The 18,484-nt window shown below is 35.9% G+C and overlaps 1 protein-coding gene across 1 annotated transcript in view; it reads left to right on the plus strand.

Moving 5' to 3' along the window:
- COL9A1 (collagen type IX alpha 1 chain) overlaps window positions 1-18,484 on the plus strand; it is a 67,246-nt gene that overhangs the window by 27,836 nt on the left and 20,926 nt on the right. Inside the window, exons 13-28 of the mRNA XM_010707760.4 lie at window positions 1,950-1,973; window positions 2,261-2,314; window positions 2,463-2,516; window positions 4,375-4,407; window positions 4,496-4,552; window positions 5,249-5,302; window positions 6,536-6,589; window positions 8,855-8,908; window positions 9,727-9,780; window positions 11,409-11,462; window positions 11,631-11,684; window positions 11,783-11,836; window positions 12,087-12,140; window positions 13,649-13,693; window positions 14,439-14,492; window positions 14,597-14,650. Of these exons, the coding sequence (XP_010706062.2) occupies window positions 1,950-1,973; window positions 2,261-2,314; window positions 2,463-2,516; window positions 4,375-4,407; window positions 4,496-4,552; window positions 5,249-5,302; window positions 6,536-6,589; window positions 8,855-8,908; window positions 9,727-9,780; window positions 11,409-11,462; window positions 11,631-11,684; window positions 11,783-11,836; window positions 12,087-12,140; window positions 13,649-13,693; window positions 14,439-14,492; window positions 14,597-14,650 (807 nt within the window). The remainder of the gene's footprint in view (window positions 1-1,949; window positions 1,974-2,260; window positions 2,315-2,462; window positions 2,517-4,374; window positions 4,408-4,495; window positions 4,553-5,248; window positions 5,303-6,535; window positions 6,590-8,854; window positions 8,909-9,726; window positions 9,781-11,408; window positions 11,463-11,630; window positions 11,685-11,782; window positions 11,837-12,086; window positions 12,141-13,648; window positions 13,694-14,438; window positions 14,493-14,596; window positions 14,651-18,484) is intronic.

Raw genomic sequence — 18,484 nt, forward strand, 5'->3', positions numbered from 1 at the left:
AATTTTAACATACTCCTCTTGTCTCATCTCTTTTGCTGATAATCTCTCAAATGACACATTTACAAGCTAAGTAGAATACTTTTGATCAGTTCATAATTTACCACCAAATATACTAATACCTCTAATGTGCTCCTTGCCAAGAGACATGGGGGGTGTGCTAGATTCAATGCATGTATTACACCCTTTGGTTCACTCTCTCTCAGGCTCCCTCTAACTTTTCTACTAGTTGATGTATTACTTTTATTTTAGAGATACAAAATACTGCTAGGACTGTGAATATATAGTGTATTAAAAATATTGTAAAGTCTATCAAAGCACAGCTTCTTGCACTGATTGCACATACAAAAACCAGTCTGTGATTCTGCGGTGGGTGGCAGCAATGTGGATGCACTTAGCAGATCTGTGGGGTATTTTCTTCTGAATAGGCAGTTACAGATTGGAAATTACTGCCTAAGCCCATGCACTCCATGTGCCCCGTGGAGTGTGCTCCTTTAAAGCTGGTGGCAGGGACCAGACTGTGTGGATGTAAAGGGGCTTCTCTTTAGGCACAGGCAGAGGCATGAATGGAGGCAGTTGTGAGAGGTCACTGGTTGCTGTGTGTAGGTCCTTACTGGCTGGAGCTTTCAACTCCCTAACTGGCTCTGCTTGTAGGGAGTTTATGGCCTGAAGAAGCAGGGCAAGGGGAGAGACATGGATTGCTGAGGGCAGCACTGGGCCCCTGCTTCTCCTAGTTAGTGGGTAAGGAGATACAATGGAATGGGCAGCATGGGAGCAAGTGGCTTCTCCTGGGCTTGTGTGCAGCTCACACAGTCAGTAGCCATAATTGTTTTTCTGTATCACTGCCTTTCACTGTTACGTTATGAAGGTGATAATCAAATTGTCAAAGTGATGCTCATTAGGAACCTGCATGTACTTGTCTTCTTTCTTGCAGTGGCAGGTGGCATAGTGTAATACCAGGTATGCGAAGCATCGAGGGTAGGATTTGTATAATTAAATATAGGCAATGTAATAAATTGCAGGGAGTACTAAGTAATAGCAAAGGAATCGTGTACATTAGGCTAGATGAAAAAGTTTATTTTCTGCTGTGTGTTAAGTGAATAAAATGAAAATACTCTCTTAAATAATTGGAATTTTCCCTGTGTTACATCAGTATTTCTCAAGACAACGTTGCAGATGCAAATTCAGTTTGGTATTTATGGACTTTTAAGTGCCACTTAGCCCAGGTGCTTCATTATATCAAATCTACTGAAGCAAGTTTATGATTTTTGTGTTCCAGTGTTTCGTACACTTTATTGACACTGTTCTCCTTAAATATTCAGATTTCTTTAGAAATGCAAACTTAGAGATCTGTTTTTGCAGAGGAGAATCATTTTCCAAATAAGCAGAAACACGTTTGTTTGTTGGATATTTCTCATTAAAATGACTCAGAGCAATACTAATAAAAAATGTAAACATGAGAAGTTCTTTCTAGCTACCAAAAAGCACCACTTCAATCAATTTAGACCTTGGGGAAGTACAGGCAAAAAAAAAAAAACAACAAAAAAAATCCCAAGAGTTTATTTTCTTCCCTATTATCAATTTAAATGCCCTGTTAGTAGAATATGATTATATCATAAATGTGTCTATTTTGCTGTTTGACAATTAGCTAAGCTCAAAGGCTTTCATTTCTACATTCTTTTGATGATGCGTGTGTTTATAAATATGCACATAGAAATACTAGCATGCTAGTGGAAGGAAGCTTAATCAATAATTTATTTTTTTCTTCAGATGTCGATTACCTAATGATAAATGCCTAACAACTGGTTAAACGAGCTTTCAGAATCATTCTGCAGAATCAAACACCAGGGTTTTCATGCTTTTTACTGCCACGTATTTTCTTTTTCTTGGTAAACAGCACAACTAGGTGTGAAAACCTCTCCACATTTCTGACTTTTTTTCATATTTCACAGGGCAAGGGTCTTCTTGGACCACCTGTAAGTATCATCTTTACAATTCATAAATATACTGTTTATTTTTTTAAAATCTGTTAGATAATTATTCAGTTTAAATAAAGTAATACGAAGAAAAAAGGGACTGGTTTATTTCTGGTGTTCTATGTCTGCTATATATACTTTCTTCATCTGTTAATGTCATTGGGCAAGAATAATGGTGTCTGAAGGCATAATTTGTTGTTTGAGAAAATGCTATGTTCACTCTCCTCAAATGCTTGTTGTACAGGTATTGTATGATATAAAATTACTATTTAACTTGGTTGTTACAGGGTCCAGCTGGTGCTGCAGGACTGCCTGGTGAAGTAGGCCGTGCTGGCCCGCCTGTAAGTACTGCTGTGTTTGCTAAAAGTTTTAATTTTATTTCTTCTGTCCTTCTGTAGTAAATTCATAGATCATTTCTGTTATTTGGTATGAATATGAGATTATTTGTTACCATTATGACTATGAATCAATAGAATTTTTTTAATTTAGGGAGATCCAGGAAAAAGGGGGCCGCCAGGACCACCGGGACCACCAGGCCCTCGAGTAAGTGTATTTAATATGTGCTAACGTCTGAGTTATATACTATCAATGCTGCTTGAATGAGTCTTCAACTTAAGTCCCACAACACAGTACCAACTTAAGGATTTCAGCAAAATACGTCAAATCATACATTCTTGTGTTCAAAATCTGCAGTACAACTTATGTAATGATATCAATTTGTCTGCTTCCACTTAGCATATTTCTAGTCCTTCTTCTTATGAAAAATATTTTGAGATGCAAACACTGCAATTTCTGTGATCACGTATTCCCATTTCTGCAAATGGTCTTAAACTGTAACTTTTGCAAGTTTTAAATTTCCCTGTGTGTTATAGTACATGTACTCTTTGTTGGACTTCAGCAGTGGTAGTTCTGGTAGAGGCAGACTACTCTCTGCTAGAAAAGAATTATTTGGCTAAAGAGTTTGAGTAATGTATGCTTACAGGTGCTACTTATTTTTTCTGTTGCCCGCTACTTGCAAGAGATGTAAGAAAACTACATCAGTTTTACCTCTCTAGGAAAATGGTTGTCCTCTCTGAGCCTCTTAGGAAGAGGAATGTTTGTTATGCCTTTATGTTGTGGCTAGTTACCTGCCCAGGGAGCATCTGGCAGGCACAATTGGAGGCTGCGGGCTGTGAAACGCAAACTTGAAGAAAAGTTTGTCACACTAATACCTCTTTTAAAGCTGTACTGTTTCTCTGCTGAACAAACTCTTAAGTCTATAAGCTTTATCTAGACCTTGTCTCTTGTCTTCATAAAAGTTACCAGAGTGTTGAATGAGACATGGTTTAAAAAAAAAACAACAGTGAATGATAACATGGAGAGGGGTATTTAGGAAACATAAAAAGACAGTTAGAAAGGAACCCTCAGTAATTGTGTATGCTTCCTCTATTCACTGATAATTTTGTCATCAAGGTTTCTGAAGTTACACAGGTTCAATCCAGTTACTGATCCCTATCATACCTTCATTTTTTTTTTTTTTTTAAAGTCCTTTTGTATTAAAAGACAGTAGTTCAGTTCTTAAACTCCCCTGCTCCTTTCTGAAATAGTCTTCCATTCTACTGAGCTTTGGAGAATCCAGCAGCTGCTGTGAAGTCATATTTCTCCCTGTTGTGTCTCATAAGCCTCCTATGAACTTCCATCAATTATTTGATTTAATATGAGAAATGGCCTTTCTCCCCCCAGCTGAATCCATCTGGTTGTACAGAGGTCTCTAGTTTACTGCAGTTCCAGAAACTGGCAGGCATGTCACTCACCTACCAGTTCTTGCATTGTGAGATTATTTTCTCTGAAAAGATATGTTTGTTTTTTTTTTTTTTCTTCTTGAATGGTAGTAAGCTTGAAAAATAAAAGTCATCCTGACCACAATAATTGTTTTGGATTCTGTTTGAAATCTACAGAGTTTGTAACTTCACCTTGTAGTACTTGCCTAAATACTGAAACTCAAATTTTGCTTTTCATTATATAAAAATTTTAGGAATAATCTACCATGGATATATAAAACCTCTGGGACAAGTTACCACCAGATTGACTACAGATATATTAGTAAATCAAACAGTAGGTCTGTGGAGTTTGCTATTTAAAGGAAAAGATGGACAATCTAAGTATGTTTTAAATAGCTTAAGAAAAAAAAAGAAGCTTTTTCTTCAGAAAAGATGTTACAACTTAAAGGATGAGATTCTTGGACTTGGAGTCTTACAATAATATTCTACAGTTTAAGTTGTCTTCATATCAGAGATCCTTTGGTTAATTATACTTCTGATTCCAGCTTCAGATAGTGGTATTTTCCATTTTGTCTGATGCCAAATGGATCAGGGCTGTTTAATTTTCTTTTACTAATTTTGATTAATTTCATCTAATTTAGGGAACAATTGGTCTGCAAGATGGTGACCCATTGGTAAGATTTATCCACAATTTTTAAAAAAAACATTTAAAGACAACCTTATCCAAGCTATCTGGTGCTGACAAAGTGAATGTTTTTCCAGTGTCCCAATGCTTGTCCACCTGGCCGCCCAGGACATGCTGGCCTGATGGGAATGAAGGTAAGAGGGAAGTCTTCAAACATTCCTTACAGAGATACCATTTGAAAACACTAGGGAGAGTACATTCTGACTTTGAAGAAGTGCAGTTTGCTAATTTAAAAAACATTTTAACAGAGTGAAGGTATTCTGAATATTTAGTACATAATAGCCTCTTGTCAAAATCTCTTACTGATGCTCTAAATTTCAGAGTAAAATTTATATGTCTTGAATATCTTGAAAAGGTTAGAATATGTGAGAGATTTCTTCATTCACTTTCCTGAGCATTTGAAGTCTGGCTCCAGTCTCTACATATTCTCCCAAAACTTTGTCTTTTTTCTGCTTTTTTTTTTTTTTTTTTGGTCTCAACTTTATCAAACAAATTAAAAGAAACTCTCTTTGATTCTTATTCTATTAAGACATTTTATGTATTCTTTACTGGTTTCTGAAAAGACTGATGACTCAAGGAAATTGTTATGTGGTAATCTAATAAGAAACACCGAATCTGTTGAGAAATACAGTCTTGTTAGATCCAAGAAATGATCTTTTTGAGCATGGTGATACTTTATATATAGTATTAAATGTATAGATGAGGAAGTGTTGGTGAATGAAGATTTGCAGATGAAACAGAAGAACAGAGTCTGTATCTGTTTTGTATAACTCTGTATTTTTATCTGAATAATCTCTAATTTCTCATTTTTGTTTCTATGTTTATTTTAGGGACAGAAAGGCTCAAAAGGAGAATCTGGTGAACCAGGAAAACAAGGTTACAAGGTAAAAAGGAAAACATAAATATAAATATAAAAAAAAACTACTGCTGTTTTTAACATAACGGTAGTTTAGCCCATTCTTCAAAAAAGAACATGAGATTTCATTAGAACTACCAACAATTTTTATGTATGAATGTATGAGGAGATACTGCATATCATAATACTGCAGAGTAACTAAAGGCCCATCTCTATTCTTCATTCTCTGACTTCTGTATTTACTAGAATGCAGAAATCAGTGATGCTACATTGTTATTGCTTTTTTGTTTTGATCATTCAAACTTAATTATTATGGAACTTGAAATCTAGTTTATTAATAATAAAACTTTCAAGCATCTAAATGTACAAGAATTCTGTTGGCTTACTGTGTAAATTGCTCTGTGGCACAGCTGAGTCATAACAGGAATGACAAGGAAAAATATATTTGAGAGGTGAAGTGTAAGATCAGAGGGAAGGACAAATTATTACTGTAATAAAGTGGCCAAGTATGATTCAACTTGAAGACTGAAATGTGAACTTTCTAAAGATGTTTAACCTTATTTGATTTTGGAAAGTTTATATCAAAGTTGGGAAATTTTACATTGCCTTGGTGCATGGTTCAGTACTGGTTGAAAAGAAAAAAATTAGAAAAAATCCTTTCTTGAAACAGCAGTGGCAACAAAAAGCTAAACAAAAGAGCACCCAAGCCCACTCTGTTCTTAACTACACTGAAAAAAATATTAGTTTATTAGATCCTTTTTCCCCCTGGATCATTTCATGCAAATTGAATTAGCAGTAAATACTAGTTTGCTAGTGTGCACCACTATTGCATGAGAGAGGTTATCATGTTACCAAACTGGAGCTTAACCAGCTGGTGAGATGTTTTACCATTTCCGTTTTCAAAAAATTCTGAAACACAACGTGGTATTGTGAGGCAGAGCTACTGGCATATCCAGTCCTTTCACATTTATAAGTAAGCCTTCATTACACATTTTATCCAGAAGAACAAAAAAGTCTAACAGGATTAACACTGAAAGTGAAGGAAAAAAAAAAAAAAAAAAAAGAGCTCAAGAGTACAATATTATTTTACTTTATCCTGCAGTGTCTTTGAAATTACTTTTTTGGCTAATAGTAAAATGACAAGCTTCCTTCAAATAGGACAGAGTTTCAGAAAACACTAAGTAGTAGATGAACCTTCTGTGTTGAGAAGACAATATCCAGGGTATTGATAATCAACAGTGTATTCATTTTGCTTTCCCAGGGTGAAGAAGGGGATCAAGGACCCATTGGTGAAGTTGGAGCTCAAGGCCCTCCAGTAAAGTATTTCCTTTTTGAATAGTGCTATGCATTTAGTTTATTATGTTCTATCTATTCTTACTGTAAGAGAATGGATATCACAGATACTTCATGCAAGTTTCTTTTTGTCCTGTCATACTGCTTATGAGTGACAGTAGAATTAGTTAAGTTCATCCAGCATTGTTGCATACTTATTTTAAAAAGTACACCACGTCATAAATTTTCTAATGTTTGAACTGTACAAATAGTATTTTCCCTTGTTTTCCTTTCCATAATTTCAGTGATGCTTACTTCAGCCTTGGAAAGGTAGTATTTATGTTTAACTGTGAAACTTGGACCTTGCTAAGACTTGGGGATGAAGTGTCTGCCATGGAAGAGCAGATATTTTCAACTTTCTGTCTTTTTCCATTTCAAGGAAGTAGCCTTTGGTCATACTTCAGGTTTTGGAGTAGCTTCCTTCTGTTCCTCCTCACTTGTTTGTTCTGACATATAATTCCTCAGCCTGTGTTCTCATGAGGAGCTTTTATTATGCTTCCCACAGTTCAACAGGCAATATGTAACAGACATCAAGGGATCATTTTAAATAAGAGAAATAGACATTAGACATAACACATTTAATTTGTATAGTTTACTTTCTAATGAATTCTTATACTTCCTTCTTAGGCATTAAATTATTTCTTTAATTCCACTGGTGTCCAGATATGACAGTATTCAGGAATTTACTTTGATGTACATGACATCCAAATCGTTGATTACAGAATTCTCTATAAGCACATGGCAACAGAACATTCTATATTAGGACCAGAGAATTACTCATTCTTCTTATACTTGCTGCCAAAAAAGCATCCCTGGGTACCTGACCCAGAGAAAGCAGCTGCCTAAGATGCTGCTTCTGCTTCCTGAAGGGCCTATGTGGTCACAAGTCACTTTGGAAAGGTTCTTATCACTGTGAAAAAAAACCCACAATGGGATCAGAAAACAATTTGGGACTGATTTGGCTTTCATTTCACTTCACTGTTTCACCAGCTGTTGACTTCACCAAACAAGCTTTAAAATTCTTTATTTATTTTTTAAAGTTCCTTCTTAAAATATGGGATTTGTAATCTACAGAAAATGATGTCATATAGATGCTGTATGGAAGAGTGTACGGCCACACTTTAGAGAGACAGGCTGAGAGGCTGTAGAGTTTATACATTTTTTTTTTTCCTGCATTTTCCTTGCACAAAAAAATATAATGTTATGCTATAGAGAAAGAATTAGGAATCTGTTCTCTGCAGCAGCACCTAAAATCTACCACATCTACATGATGCATGGATGGGAAGTCTTAGATAAGATATTCCAGTCTGGGAGAGATGGTTTTTTGTTTTTTTTTTTTGATAGAAAACTGTGGATACTGCAGTGTCCCTACCTCCATATCTGGTCTTGGAACAAGTTTTAGACACTTGGTCTCTCTCATGTTGGGCTGCAGTAACTGCTGTTGCAGTAACATGCTTTATCTCATGTTTCAGACTGAAAAAGCTCCAAATATTCTGTTCAGGACTCTATCTAGCTTTACTAAGAGCAAGTAAAATGACTCCCCATCTATTCTGTTCAAGGATTAGGTTTGCTTATGCTTCATTCAAGTGCCTGTAGTTTTCTTGTTAACTGTTTTAGTGCATTCTTCCTGTTGAAAGGCATGCATGTTACAGCTCATGGTTTGGTCACCTTGCAGAAGGAGAGGTCATGTAGTTTCTCTCTCTTGGGAAGAAGAATAAGTTGAAAACAACTTTCCCAACTGACTGTATTTTGATGGAAATTAATGATAATTATGATGCATTCTGCTGCACTAGAATGTCTCTGAAGTCCAGGCTCTCAGATGGAGGCACATAAATTGAGCACTTGTTCTTAAAAAAAAAAAAAAAAATCATGCCCAATTCTTTTCTACATTTAGATTTCTATAAAACCTTCTGGAGCTTTTGCCTATATCTGCCCTATATCCCACTTCAGACAACATCAGCCTTTTCTCAAATCAGGCCTTCATGTATTGCTCTTGTACAGACTGCACAGCTTTGTTTCAGCTTTGTGGTAATTTCAGTCCTTAAAGCATATTTGTGATTGTAGCATTCAGCTAAGTCTTTGTGAAATCTTAGATTACTTTATGAATTTAATATTCAAGTATACTCTTTCTTTTATGCTTAGTAGTAAAATATAATGTACGTGGAACTATAAGGATACTTCTGTCTGAAAACTGGAGTGGATATATAAAAAGATTTAATCATGATTTGAGTGTACTTTTCATTTTCAGGGCATCCTAGGTATCAGAGGTATAACTGGAATAACAGGACCTAAAGGTAACAAAGTGAGTATTAACCTTTCTTGTTATAAAATGAACTGGATACAAAAATACATCCATTAATGTTTTCAACCTTAATTAAATTTGTCTCTTTTATTTTTTTTTTCCTGCATTTTCTTTCTTATGTCAGCTGTATTTCCATAGCTTCTGTAGGAAGAAAGGCAGCGTGATCTTTCTGATTAAGTGCACATACTTTTCCTGCTGTTCATTAAACTATTTTGATCTGTTAATCCAAAACTGTTGTTACATTTCTACTGTTATCATCTTGCTAAATCAATATGATAAAAATGCTGGGAAGGAAAAGTATATTGCAGTCATGCTGTATCTCTTCCTTCAGAAGTGAAGCCATGGAAACCTAATTCTGTGGCCTTTTATTTTCAGAAACAACAACAAATTTGTCCTGATTATGACTTCTCATGCATGATCCTTTCTAAAATCTCAGATATTTTCTGAACTATTACTATCTTTACTTTTCTGGGTTTCTTTTTGTCCTCTGAGTCTTTAAAGTTACTTGCTTACTTTTTTGAGCTGTCCTGCCTATTTGAAATATTTACTATGTTTGCCAAAGGAATTTATTATTTTCCGTAAACCCTCTGAAAACTTTTTTTGCTCTCAATTAAAAATTGTAGGGTAGCAATTATATTGTTTGCTTGAAACAGTAGAGATAATAATCTGTAGTGCACTTCAAAAGTTCTCCGATTTTGATTCTCTTCTATTATCTGATGATAGAAATAGTATTGTTAAGGACAACAGAGGCATTTTCTGAAGCTTTTAATCTCTCAGAGCTTCACTTTATTGTCTGATGTTATTGTCTTGTTTTGTAGGGAGCTCGTGGCCTTGATGGTGATCCTGGTCCCCAAGGTCTTCCTGGTGCACCTGTAAGTAAAATGTGTGCTAGCCAAATGCTTCCCAAGGTCTACCCAGTCAGGTATTAAGTCTGGCTGTAAATCAGATAAGCCTCTGATCATCCCAATTCAACTGATGAATAAATGACATAATGAATCACTGTTTTCAAAGAATTGCTATGCTGTTGTACACTTCAGCTTTTCAGTATTGTAACCTCTTTGTTTTGAGTGCTACTATGTGCTATATTTTTTAGGGTGGCTTGAAATTCTTCATTATTTTCTCATCTGGAAAATATTCATTTATTAGAATGTAACCTGTACTGGATTGTTTGGTGACTTCCCTCCAAACTAGCTAGAATTCATACTTGGATTAGTCAGTAGCTGAACGGGTTAGAGAAGTGAATACAGCACACTTTGCTTAAACACTTCTGGATTTCTAGAGAATGGCTTTAGCTGAGTTTTAAAACATGCCTGTCAGATTAGGTTTTAAAAAAACTGCAATTTTAATATAGATTGAGCTTAAGATGCTTAATTTAATTGAAAAAAAGCACCTATTTTTCTGTTTCTATAATTGGAAAGAATATTTGGGAGGTATTAGTTATCATTGTAATTACTGCTACTACTGTAATTGTTAATGTATGTCTATCAGTATTTTGAGCAGCTGATTCTTCAGGCTGCCCATATTAATTGACAATTAAAGAGAATCCTTTGTGTAATGCAGTACAAAATGTACATTCCCATAACATCAACCCAAGGTCTGGTTTGTCCCTTTCATAGATAACCATACAACCATATGCTCTTTTATGTGAGAAGAGCCAGCAGTGCTTTTTGCGAAGTAAGATAGCACAAATGTGGTGTATGTTTTTCTGCCACTCTATGTTTTTGATCCTGTGGGGATCATGGACTAGACTCAAAAATCAAGGAGTAAACTCTAAAGTTACATCCAACATCAGTGTGAGTTAATTTTTTTTTTCCATTTTTTAGTGTTTTTTTTTTTTTTAATAAATACATTACCTCCTATAAGAAAAACATGACACAATTAACTCCTTAGATCAAGTTCTTTTTGTAATATGCAAAGAAGGAAAGAAATATATGCAGTTCTTTAGAAGAGCTCAGTGCAGATTAAGTATCTAAGTTGTCTGCTCAGCAGTGGTTTAATTCTGATTGATAGATCTTGTAACTAATTCTCTGTGCATGTTTTGTGTACTGCACAGTGCAAATCCTCAGTGCTGCAAATACTGTAGGTTGTCTGAAAGTTCTAACTGTGCTTGTGTGAGAAAGGTTTGGGATCCTTCTGTGAAAATGCTGCAAAACAACTTGTCAGGTAGTGCCCTTGTCCCCATAGCTGCTGATGTTCCTGGTGGCTGTTATATGCACTATGCTATGTCAGTCTGCATGGTGATAGATGCAGAAGGCCAGTGTAGATTCACTTTGTCTTGAATAGTATTTACTTGTGCGTAAAAGATACTGCAAGTAAATCCTATTAAAGGGATGAGGGATCTCTGTGCAGATTCTAAAGCCCAGCTAAACTCTGAATTTGAGTAGCCACAGGACCAAGGAGACCACAGAAAGATTCTATTCACTAGAATGAATTAAACTGTTGGTTTAAGTTAACGAATCCAAGTAATTTTACACTGATTTATTGCTCAACTTTTTTTTAGGGGGATCAAGGACAGAGAGGTCCACTGGGAGAAGAGGGTCCAAAGGGAGAAAGAGTAAGCACAAATTTCAAATCATGTTGACTTGCAGATGTCGAGAGTGCCAATTGTACTTTATAAGTTGTATATAACCAAACATGCATATCTGAATAAATATAGGTTGATATTCTTTGAACCTATCATTTCAATGTATTTATTTTCATTTTCCAAAATTATCATTCTTAGGGTCCTCAAGGGACAAGAGGAATAAATGGTCTCCCTGGGCCTAAAGGAGAGTCTGTATGTATATTTCTTCATTTATGTTGTGTTACACTGATTTGTACAGCAAAGTAGTTGAGTGCAATCTCTCCAACAATATGATTGTTTCCTTTTTCAAGGGCTTGCCAGGAGTTGATGGCCGGGAAGGTATCCCTGGAATGCCCGGAGCAAAGGTAGGGTACAGCTGGTATGTAGGTTTATGTAGGTTTGATATTGCACTAATTTGTGTAGGTTTGATATTGCACTAGATTTGTTCAGTCACATGGCTTTTTATTGTGCCACTGCCTATGATTTTATGCACATATGGTTATTAAATAAAAGTTCTCAACCTCCAGTTTGAAACGTATTTCAGCTCTGTGTTCCAGAAGCAAAGTATTCCCTTAGCTTTGATTTGCATAAGTTACAAGCTAAAATGTTTTTCAGGGTGAACCAGGAAAACCCGGTGCTCCAGGTGATACAGGACCTCAGGGTTTGCCAGTAAGTGTCTAGTGTTTTTCTTTTGGAAGATTCTACTGAAACCACAGAAAAGCTGAGTTTGGTACTCCTGCTGGAGTAACTTGAGTGAAAATCTGATCAACTGATGAAGGAAGAGTAAATCTAGTGCAGGGCTAGATTCTGCTTTGTGTATCCAAAATTGCTCTGCACAAAAATTTTAATCTCCTTGTGTTGCTGTAGTGAAGAACTGTGTACAAAAGTTTGTGGCCGGTGTGCAGTTTTCCTATGTTTTCTTTTATCTGAGACCTTTTTGATATTTTTATGTGACTCACAATTAGAGCTGGTTGAGAATTAGAATTGCTCAGGTTGGAAAAGACCTTCAGGATTATAAAGTCCAACTGCAACCTAACCACACTACTCTAACTCTAAAAACCCTCTGCTGAATCATGTCCCTGAGCACCACATCCCAATGGTTTTTAAATACATCCAGGGATGGTGATCCAACTTCCTCCCTGGGGAGTCTATTCTAGTGCTTAACAACCCTTTCTGTAAAGAAGTTTTTCCTGATATCCAACCTAAACTTACCCTGGCACAATTTGAGGCCATTTCCCCTCGTCCTGTCACCAGTGAGAAGAGACTAACGCCACTCTCCCTGTAAGCACCTTTGAGGTATTGAAAGAGAGCAATAAGGTCTCCCTTTAGCCTCCTCTTCCCCAGACTAAACAGCCCCAGTTCCTTTAGTCACTCCTCATAGGGCATATTCTCCAGGTACTACACAAGTCTTGTTACCCTTCTTTGGACAACTCTTTTAGGGGCACACAACTTTCCAGAGTGAGCTGGAAGAGCTAACCTACTAGTCTAGCATCCCCCAGTGAATAATCACCTTATTTTTATTCTGCTGGGCCAGAATATCTAAAATGCATCACGTTTTTTTCCAAAGAAATATTTTCCATTGTACATCCCTACAATGTGGTTGTAGGGAATTAGAAGTGTTTTTAGACTATTTTTGAAGATACTTCTCTTATGTTAACTGATTACGCTTGAAAACTGTGCCAGTTGTCAGAAGCCAGATAGAAACTTGATTGAAACATTATGCTATTTGAGTAATTGCTGTGAGGATATAATGAAAAGGATGTATTAAAACAGAATTGGAAGTAGATTTATAAAATGACATGAACTCTTCAGTTTGGAAGAAAATTTGGTGAAAGCATACGAGCTCTTTCTCAAGTGAGGAGGGCAAGAAATGCGTACAAGAAGTATCTGTTAGACTCTACACCTCTAGTATTAGGTCACCAGGGTGAAAAACTGTTTCTATTCTAAGCCAGAAAAAATCATGACTCTTCACTATTCCATGCTATTTTTGCCAATTTATGAAGTTCCCTTTGACTGTTACTCTCTGAACAGGAAAAATTCAACCTTTCCATCCTTGGATAATAGTGCTTTGATACAAAGTAAAAGGATTAGGAATACATCGTTGTGAGATACCAATTATTTAACTGTTTCCAATCCCCTTAACAACAAAAAACCACATGAAATGTTATTTCCTTTAGGGTTTACCAGGCTCTCCGGGTATGAAAGGGATTCCTGGCCCAAAGGTAAACCATATTGAGCATTTACTTTCTTATAAGGCTGTAATTGTGTTTATAAAGTTTTAAAGTACTCAGTTAATTTTTCATTGTGATAAGTGACAAACTTTTGGCTAGAAGAATCAAGTAGATTCTTTTGTCATCTGTAGTTTCATGTTTTTTGATTATTCTTTTCTTTTGTATGATGTTTGTGATGATTCCTGGTGCTAAACAGTAATAAAAAGACCAATTCCTTTTAAATCATGGAAGTCATTGCTAGAGGATATGTGTGACATGGGTAGCTCAGAACATTTTGAAATGAGGAATCTCTGAAGGATATTTATAGCTGCAATAAGTTGATTGAATCACAGATACTGTGAGTGTGTCTATAAAAAAAAATGGCAGCACCAATTCCAATTTTGCTTTAAAAAATCATATGATTGAGAGTATGGAATGTTTTAGATCAAAAAGTTTCAGTCAGTTTTTAGCAAATGAGAATGAAAACTAGATTAAGACCTAAATTTCAACTGAAATTACAAGGGGTTCTGTTATCCATTTGTGATTTGAGAGCAACTAGCAGCTCTATTTGGCAATTGTCAGTACAAATACAACAAAATAAGAAAAAAAATTGACTTCTGAAAAATTATACAGAAGGCATCACGTGAAAGTTAATCTAAAACCAAAATAAAGGTGAAAGTTAAAAATTAATAAATACTGGTGTTTTTTGTTTTGTTTTGTTTTGTTTTTGAGCTTATTCTTGTCTTTTGTCCAACAGGGTAATAGAGGTCCTCCTGGAGTGCCAGGTGTGATGGGAAATTCTGGCAAACCGGTAAGACCATTGAACTTATTCAGAAGATCTAGAAAAATGAAAATCTTGCATTATGTAAAGAACTGTTTTTCAAATTTGTTGCATCATTCCTATCCCCAAAACAGGGTGAGCAGGGACCAGAGGGAGAAGCAGGTCCAACAGGACCCCGGGGACCACCAGTAAGTATTGAATACATTTCTAGCTGAGTGTATTTAGTACTGCAGTGTCCCAAATTACTGTTGGTGCACCTAACCACCAGTTACAGATATTACTCAGTTCAAGTAATAATTTTTAATAAATACTATTTTTTTTTTTTAAACTTTGACCTATAGCAGGTGGATGGGCATTGTCCTGCAGAGAAATCCATAAACAGATGTCTCAGAACTATTTTTGGCTTTGATGATAAATCCAATTCTAAACCTTTGCTTACATTCTTCTGATCTTTCTTCAGCTAGAATGGATTTTTTTCTTCAGAGTCTCTGATATGGTGCTAAGTTTTTGGCTTGAGAAAAACAATGCTGCTAACACACCAGTGTTTATAATTTCTGCTTAGCAGTGTTGTACAGATCCAAGGTCATTCTCAGTGAAGGGCCCAAGGAGTTTGGAGGGAACAGAATTAGGACAGCTGATTTAAACTTGCCAAAGGCATATTCTATACGATATGACATCGCATGGAAGGAGTTTTGAAGGGAATGGAAGTGTATAATGCTCTCTTCCACTGTTTGGAGGCAAGCTGGGCACTGGTTGGTTTTGATGAGCAATTGCTTGTGCACCACTTGTTACATACATTTTTAAGTATGAATATATAAATTATATAAATATATATATAAGTGTGTGTGTGTGTGTGTGTGTGTGTGTGTGTGCATGTAACTATATAACTGTTATACTAGTCTGTTTTTAAATAGGCTGAGCTAAAGCCTGAACAGAGGGAATGAGGGTGGTTTGTGACAGAGAACTAGAACTGAACTGCTGTTCTTTCACTGCGACTGTCAACTTCCACCACTAGCATTGAAAAGTTTGTATGCATTAGCTATCAGTAGATCACTTACTCTTTTATTTGACTGTTACAGCTATAAAAAGTCAAATGCTGAGACTATATGTTACAAGATAATGAACTTTGGACTAACGATTCAGAATGTGGCTACTGTTGCTATTACCAATTTTTAGTACAAATAACATGAACAGTGAGGCACAGCATGGAGGAAGGCTAGTTGCCTGTCAGAAATGCCAGAAAATGACTGGTAACTTCTTTGGCCCTTTGAGTTGACTGGCATGACTTATCTTCATACTGCTATTATCTCTAAATACCAACCCTCTCATATTCAAGAGCAGGCTACATGCTCTCAATTTGCATGCTGGAAATATTCTCATGCCTGTGTTCCCAGGACTGTTCCTGGGCATTGTCTAGGAAAGTGTGAAGGGGCTTGAGCCAAACAGTTTTATCATCGATGATGATGGGATGCTGCTTGGGCCTGTGCCTTGGCCTTTCTGGTTTGCATTATGAATGAAACAGATGTGAAGTATAGCGTTTATCTCTGCTTAGAAACACTTTTGTTTTACTGGCATGGATTAAAGTCACATGAGGCTGTTCTAACTTCCCTTTTCTGATAATCCTCCTGTGGAGGATGAAGTGATCAGGGATTCAAAGAAAATTTTGATATAGCAAAATTCAATCTGACTGCACTGACAAGACTCACAAAGTTCAGGGCTCTATGAGCTATTGCTTTTCAGGTTTCTTTCTTACCACTGATATTATAGGAATGCTTTCCTGGAATCTGCTGAGCTTCTGGTATTGTACTTAGGTGATTAACACTCTTGCAATTGTAGGAATATCCTCATACATGGTTTAGGGAATTACTATCTGGGATGTATTTGTAAGAGTATTTCATGTCTCAGGAGTATATTTTCTGAATTAACACTTTTGTGTCTTTAAACATGCAGTAACAGACAGTCTTGGTTTTCTTCTATTTTCTTCTATCTTTGCATTATTATGTGACAATTAATTCATGAGATCACATGGATTTTAGATTGAATCTTTGCACGATTCCTGCTGTGCCCACATCTACTTAGGAGAGGTATATCAAGGGGATTATAGAAGCATATGCTCTCCAGAGTGGAATACAGTATCTCGATCTACACATATCTCCAACTCATAAACATTTAATTTTGTTGTTTGTGTTTAAAAGTGTTGCATGTACTCAATTTTTTTTTTTTTTAATTCTTCTTCAGTTAGTATTTTGTGTACTTGTAACAGGAATTATAACTGAATCAGGCCAAAGTAATTGCCCACTCTGATAATGCAAGGTAATCTGCTGAACTATGCTTTTAATCCTCTCAATGTGAACATGAATTTACAAAATCAGCAGTCCATACAAACAGGAGCTGACATGCAAGGTTAATTATTTGTAACCCTGTAGTCAGACAAAAACACCTAATGCAGATTAAATACAATGAAGTTTCTGTTTATATCTCTAGAGACCAGCAAGACATCTGGATAACTTACCATTACTTTCTCTGTCATTACAAAGTGCATTTGTTTCAGAAAATGTGAACATCTGAGCGAAGTCAGAAACTAAAACTTTTAGTCAATACAAAAAGAAGAAAGAAACTGCATTACTGATAATAATGCAAATTTGCATATAGAGCATTAAGTAGTATTCTACTCATCTGTAGTTCCTTTGAAGTTAAAAAGAGCCTTGAATCCCCCTTGCAAGTACAAGCGATGTATTGCTAGAATAGCTTTGTTTTTCTTTGGGCATAGAGGAAAGACATCTCTTCAATGCAGAAAACTGAAACAAAGGTTTTTTTGTTCAGGAAGAACAAAATGTTGGATTATTGAATCTCATTAAGGTCTGGTCCAAGTTGAGTTTGTATTTACTTTCAGTGCAGAGTAAAGATTATTTTCCTTCTGTAGTAAGTATATGTAGTAGGTGTATTTAAGTCTCTGCTTCAAGGACTCTGCCCTTACATTTCTAGGGAAAAAAAAAATATGTCAGCTAAATAATTCTGCACCCCGACTTTTTTGAGTTTAGAAAACTGGAAATTTTGAAAAGAAGCTTAGAAAAGCTTTTATAATTACTCTCAGGAGACATTTTTTCTTGTGAATATTTTTGTAATTTTTCGGATTTTGAAATTTGCTCACAACTTCAAAGTTTGCCAATTTCTGACCAGTTTCATTCCCAAACACTTTCAAAGCCCGAGGATTTTATGGTTACTCTTCCAGTGCTTTCCCTGTCCTTTTCCTTCCTATTTCAAATTATTTTCTGTAATGCTCACCTCAGTTCATTTCTTTCTCCTTTACCCTCTGCTCTATTTCACTCTTGCTAGTAGAATACTCTGGCCGAAGTCAAGAGAGAATGGACTTCTTCCTCAGAGTTGGAAAACTCTTAATATTTTGCAGGTTATGGAGAAGAACTTCAGTTAATTTCTGTAGTGCTGCATGGTGGTAGCCACGTAGGGATCCTCTTGATGCTCTCATTTCACTTACCTCTGTTCTCTATTTCATTACTGAGGAATGACAGTGTGGCTGGTGGTTTCTGAATGGCCAGCACTCTGATGTGGAGATCTGTGGAGGCAAACTGGTTATGTAGGGTATAGGGAAATATGTCTATATTTATTTTATGTTAAAACTTTGCTTGGCTATTCAGCTGCTTGCAAAAGACAACTTTTTGAGAGAAAATTTAATTTCAACATGATGGAGCTTTAAACTTTCATCAGTGACTCAGTTTGTGGGGAAAATATAGTACTTATCTACTGTTTTCAAAATACTCTGGCCAAAGCCTTGCTATCTCAGTGTAGCTTTCATTATTAAGCAACTGTTGTAATACAATCAAAATGTTAAAATTTGGGCTTTTTGCAAGTCTGTAAACATTTGCAATTTCATAGAGAAGATAGTAAATCACAGAAAACAAGGTAGGTAGATGTAACAAAAAATAAGAAAACTCACATTAGGAAATCCTTAGCTGACTACTAACAACTTTCCTTAGAAGAAAAATGCTTTCAGAAGTACCATT

Source organism: Meleagris gallopavo, chromosome 2, assembly GCF_905368555.1.
Source record: "Meleagris gallopavo chromosome 2, MGAL_WU_HG_1.1, whole genome shotgun sequence".
Lineage (NCBI taxonomy): Eukaryota > Metazoa > Chordata > Aves > Galliformes > Phasianidae > Meleagris > Meleagris gallopavo.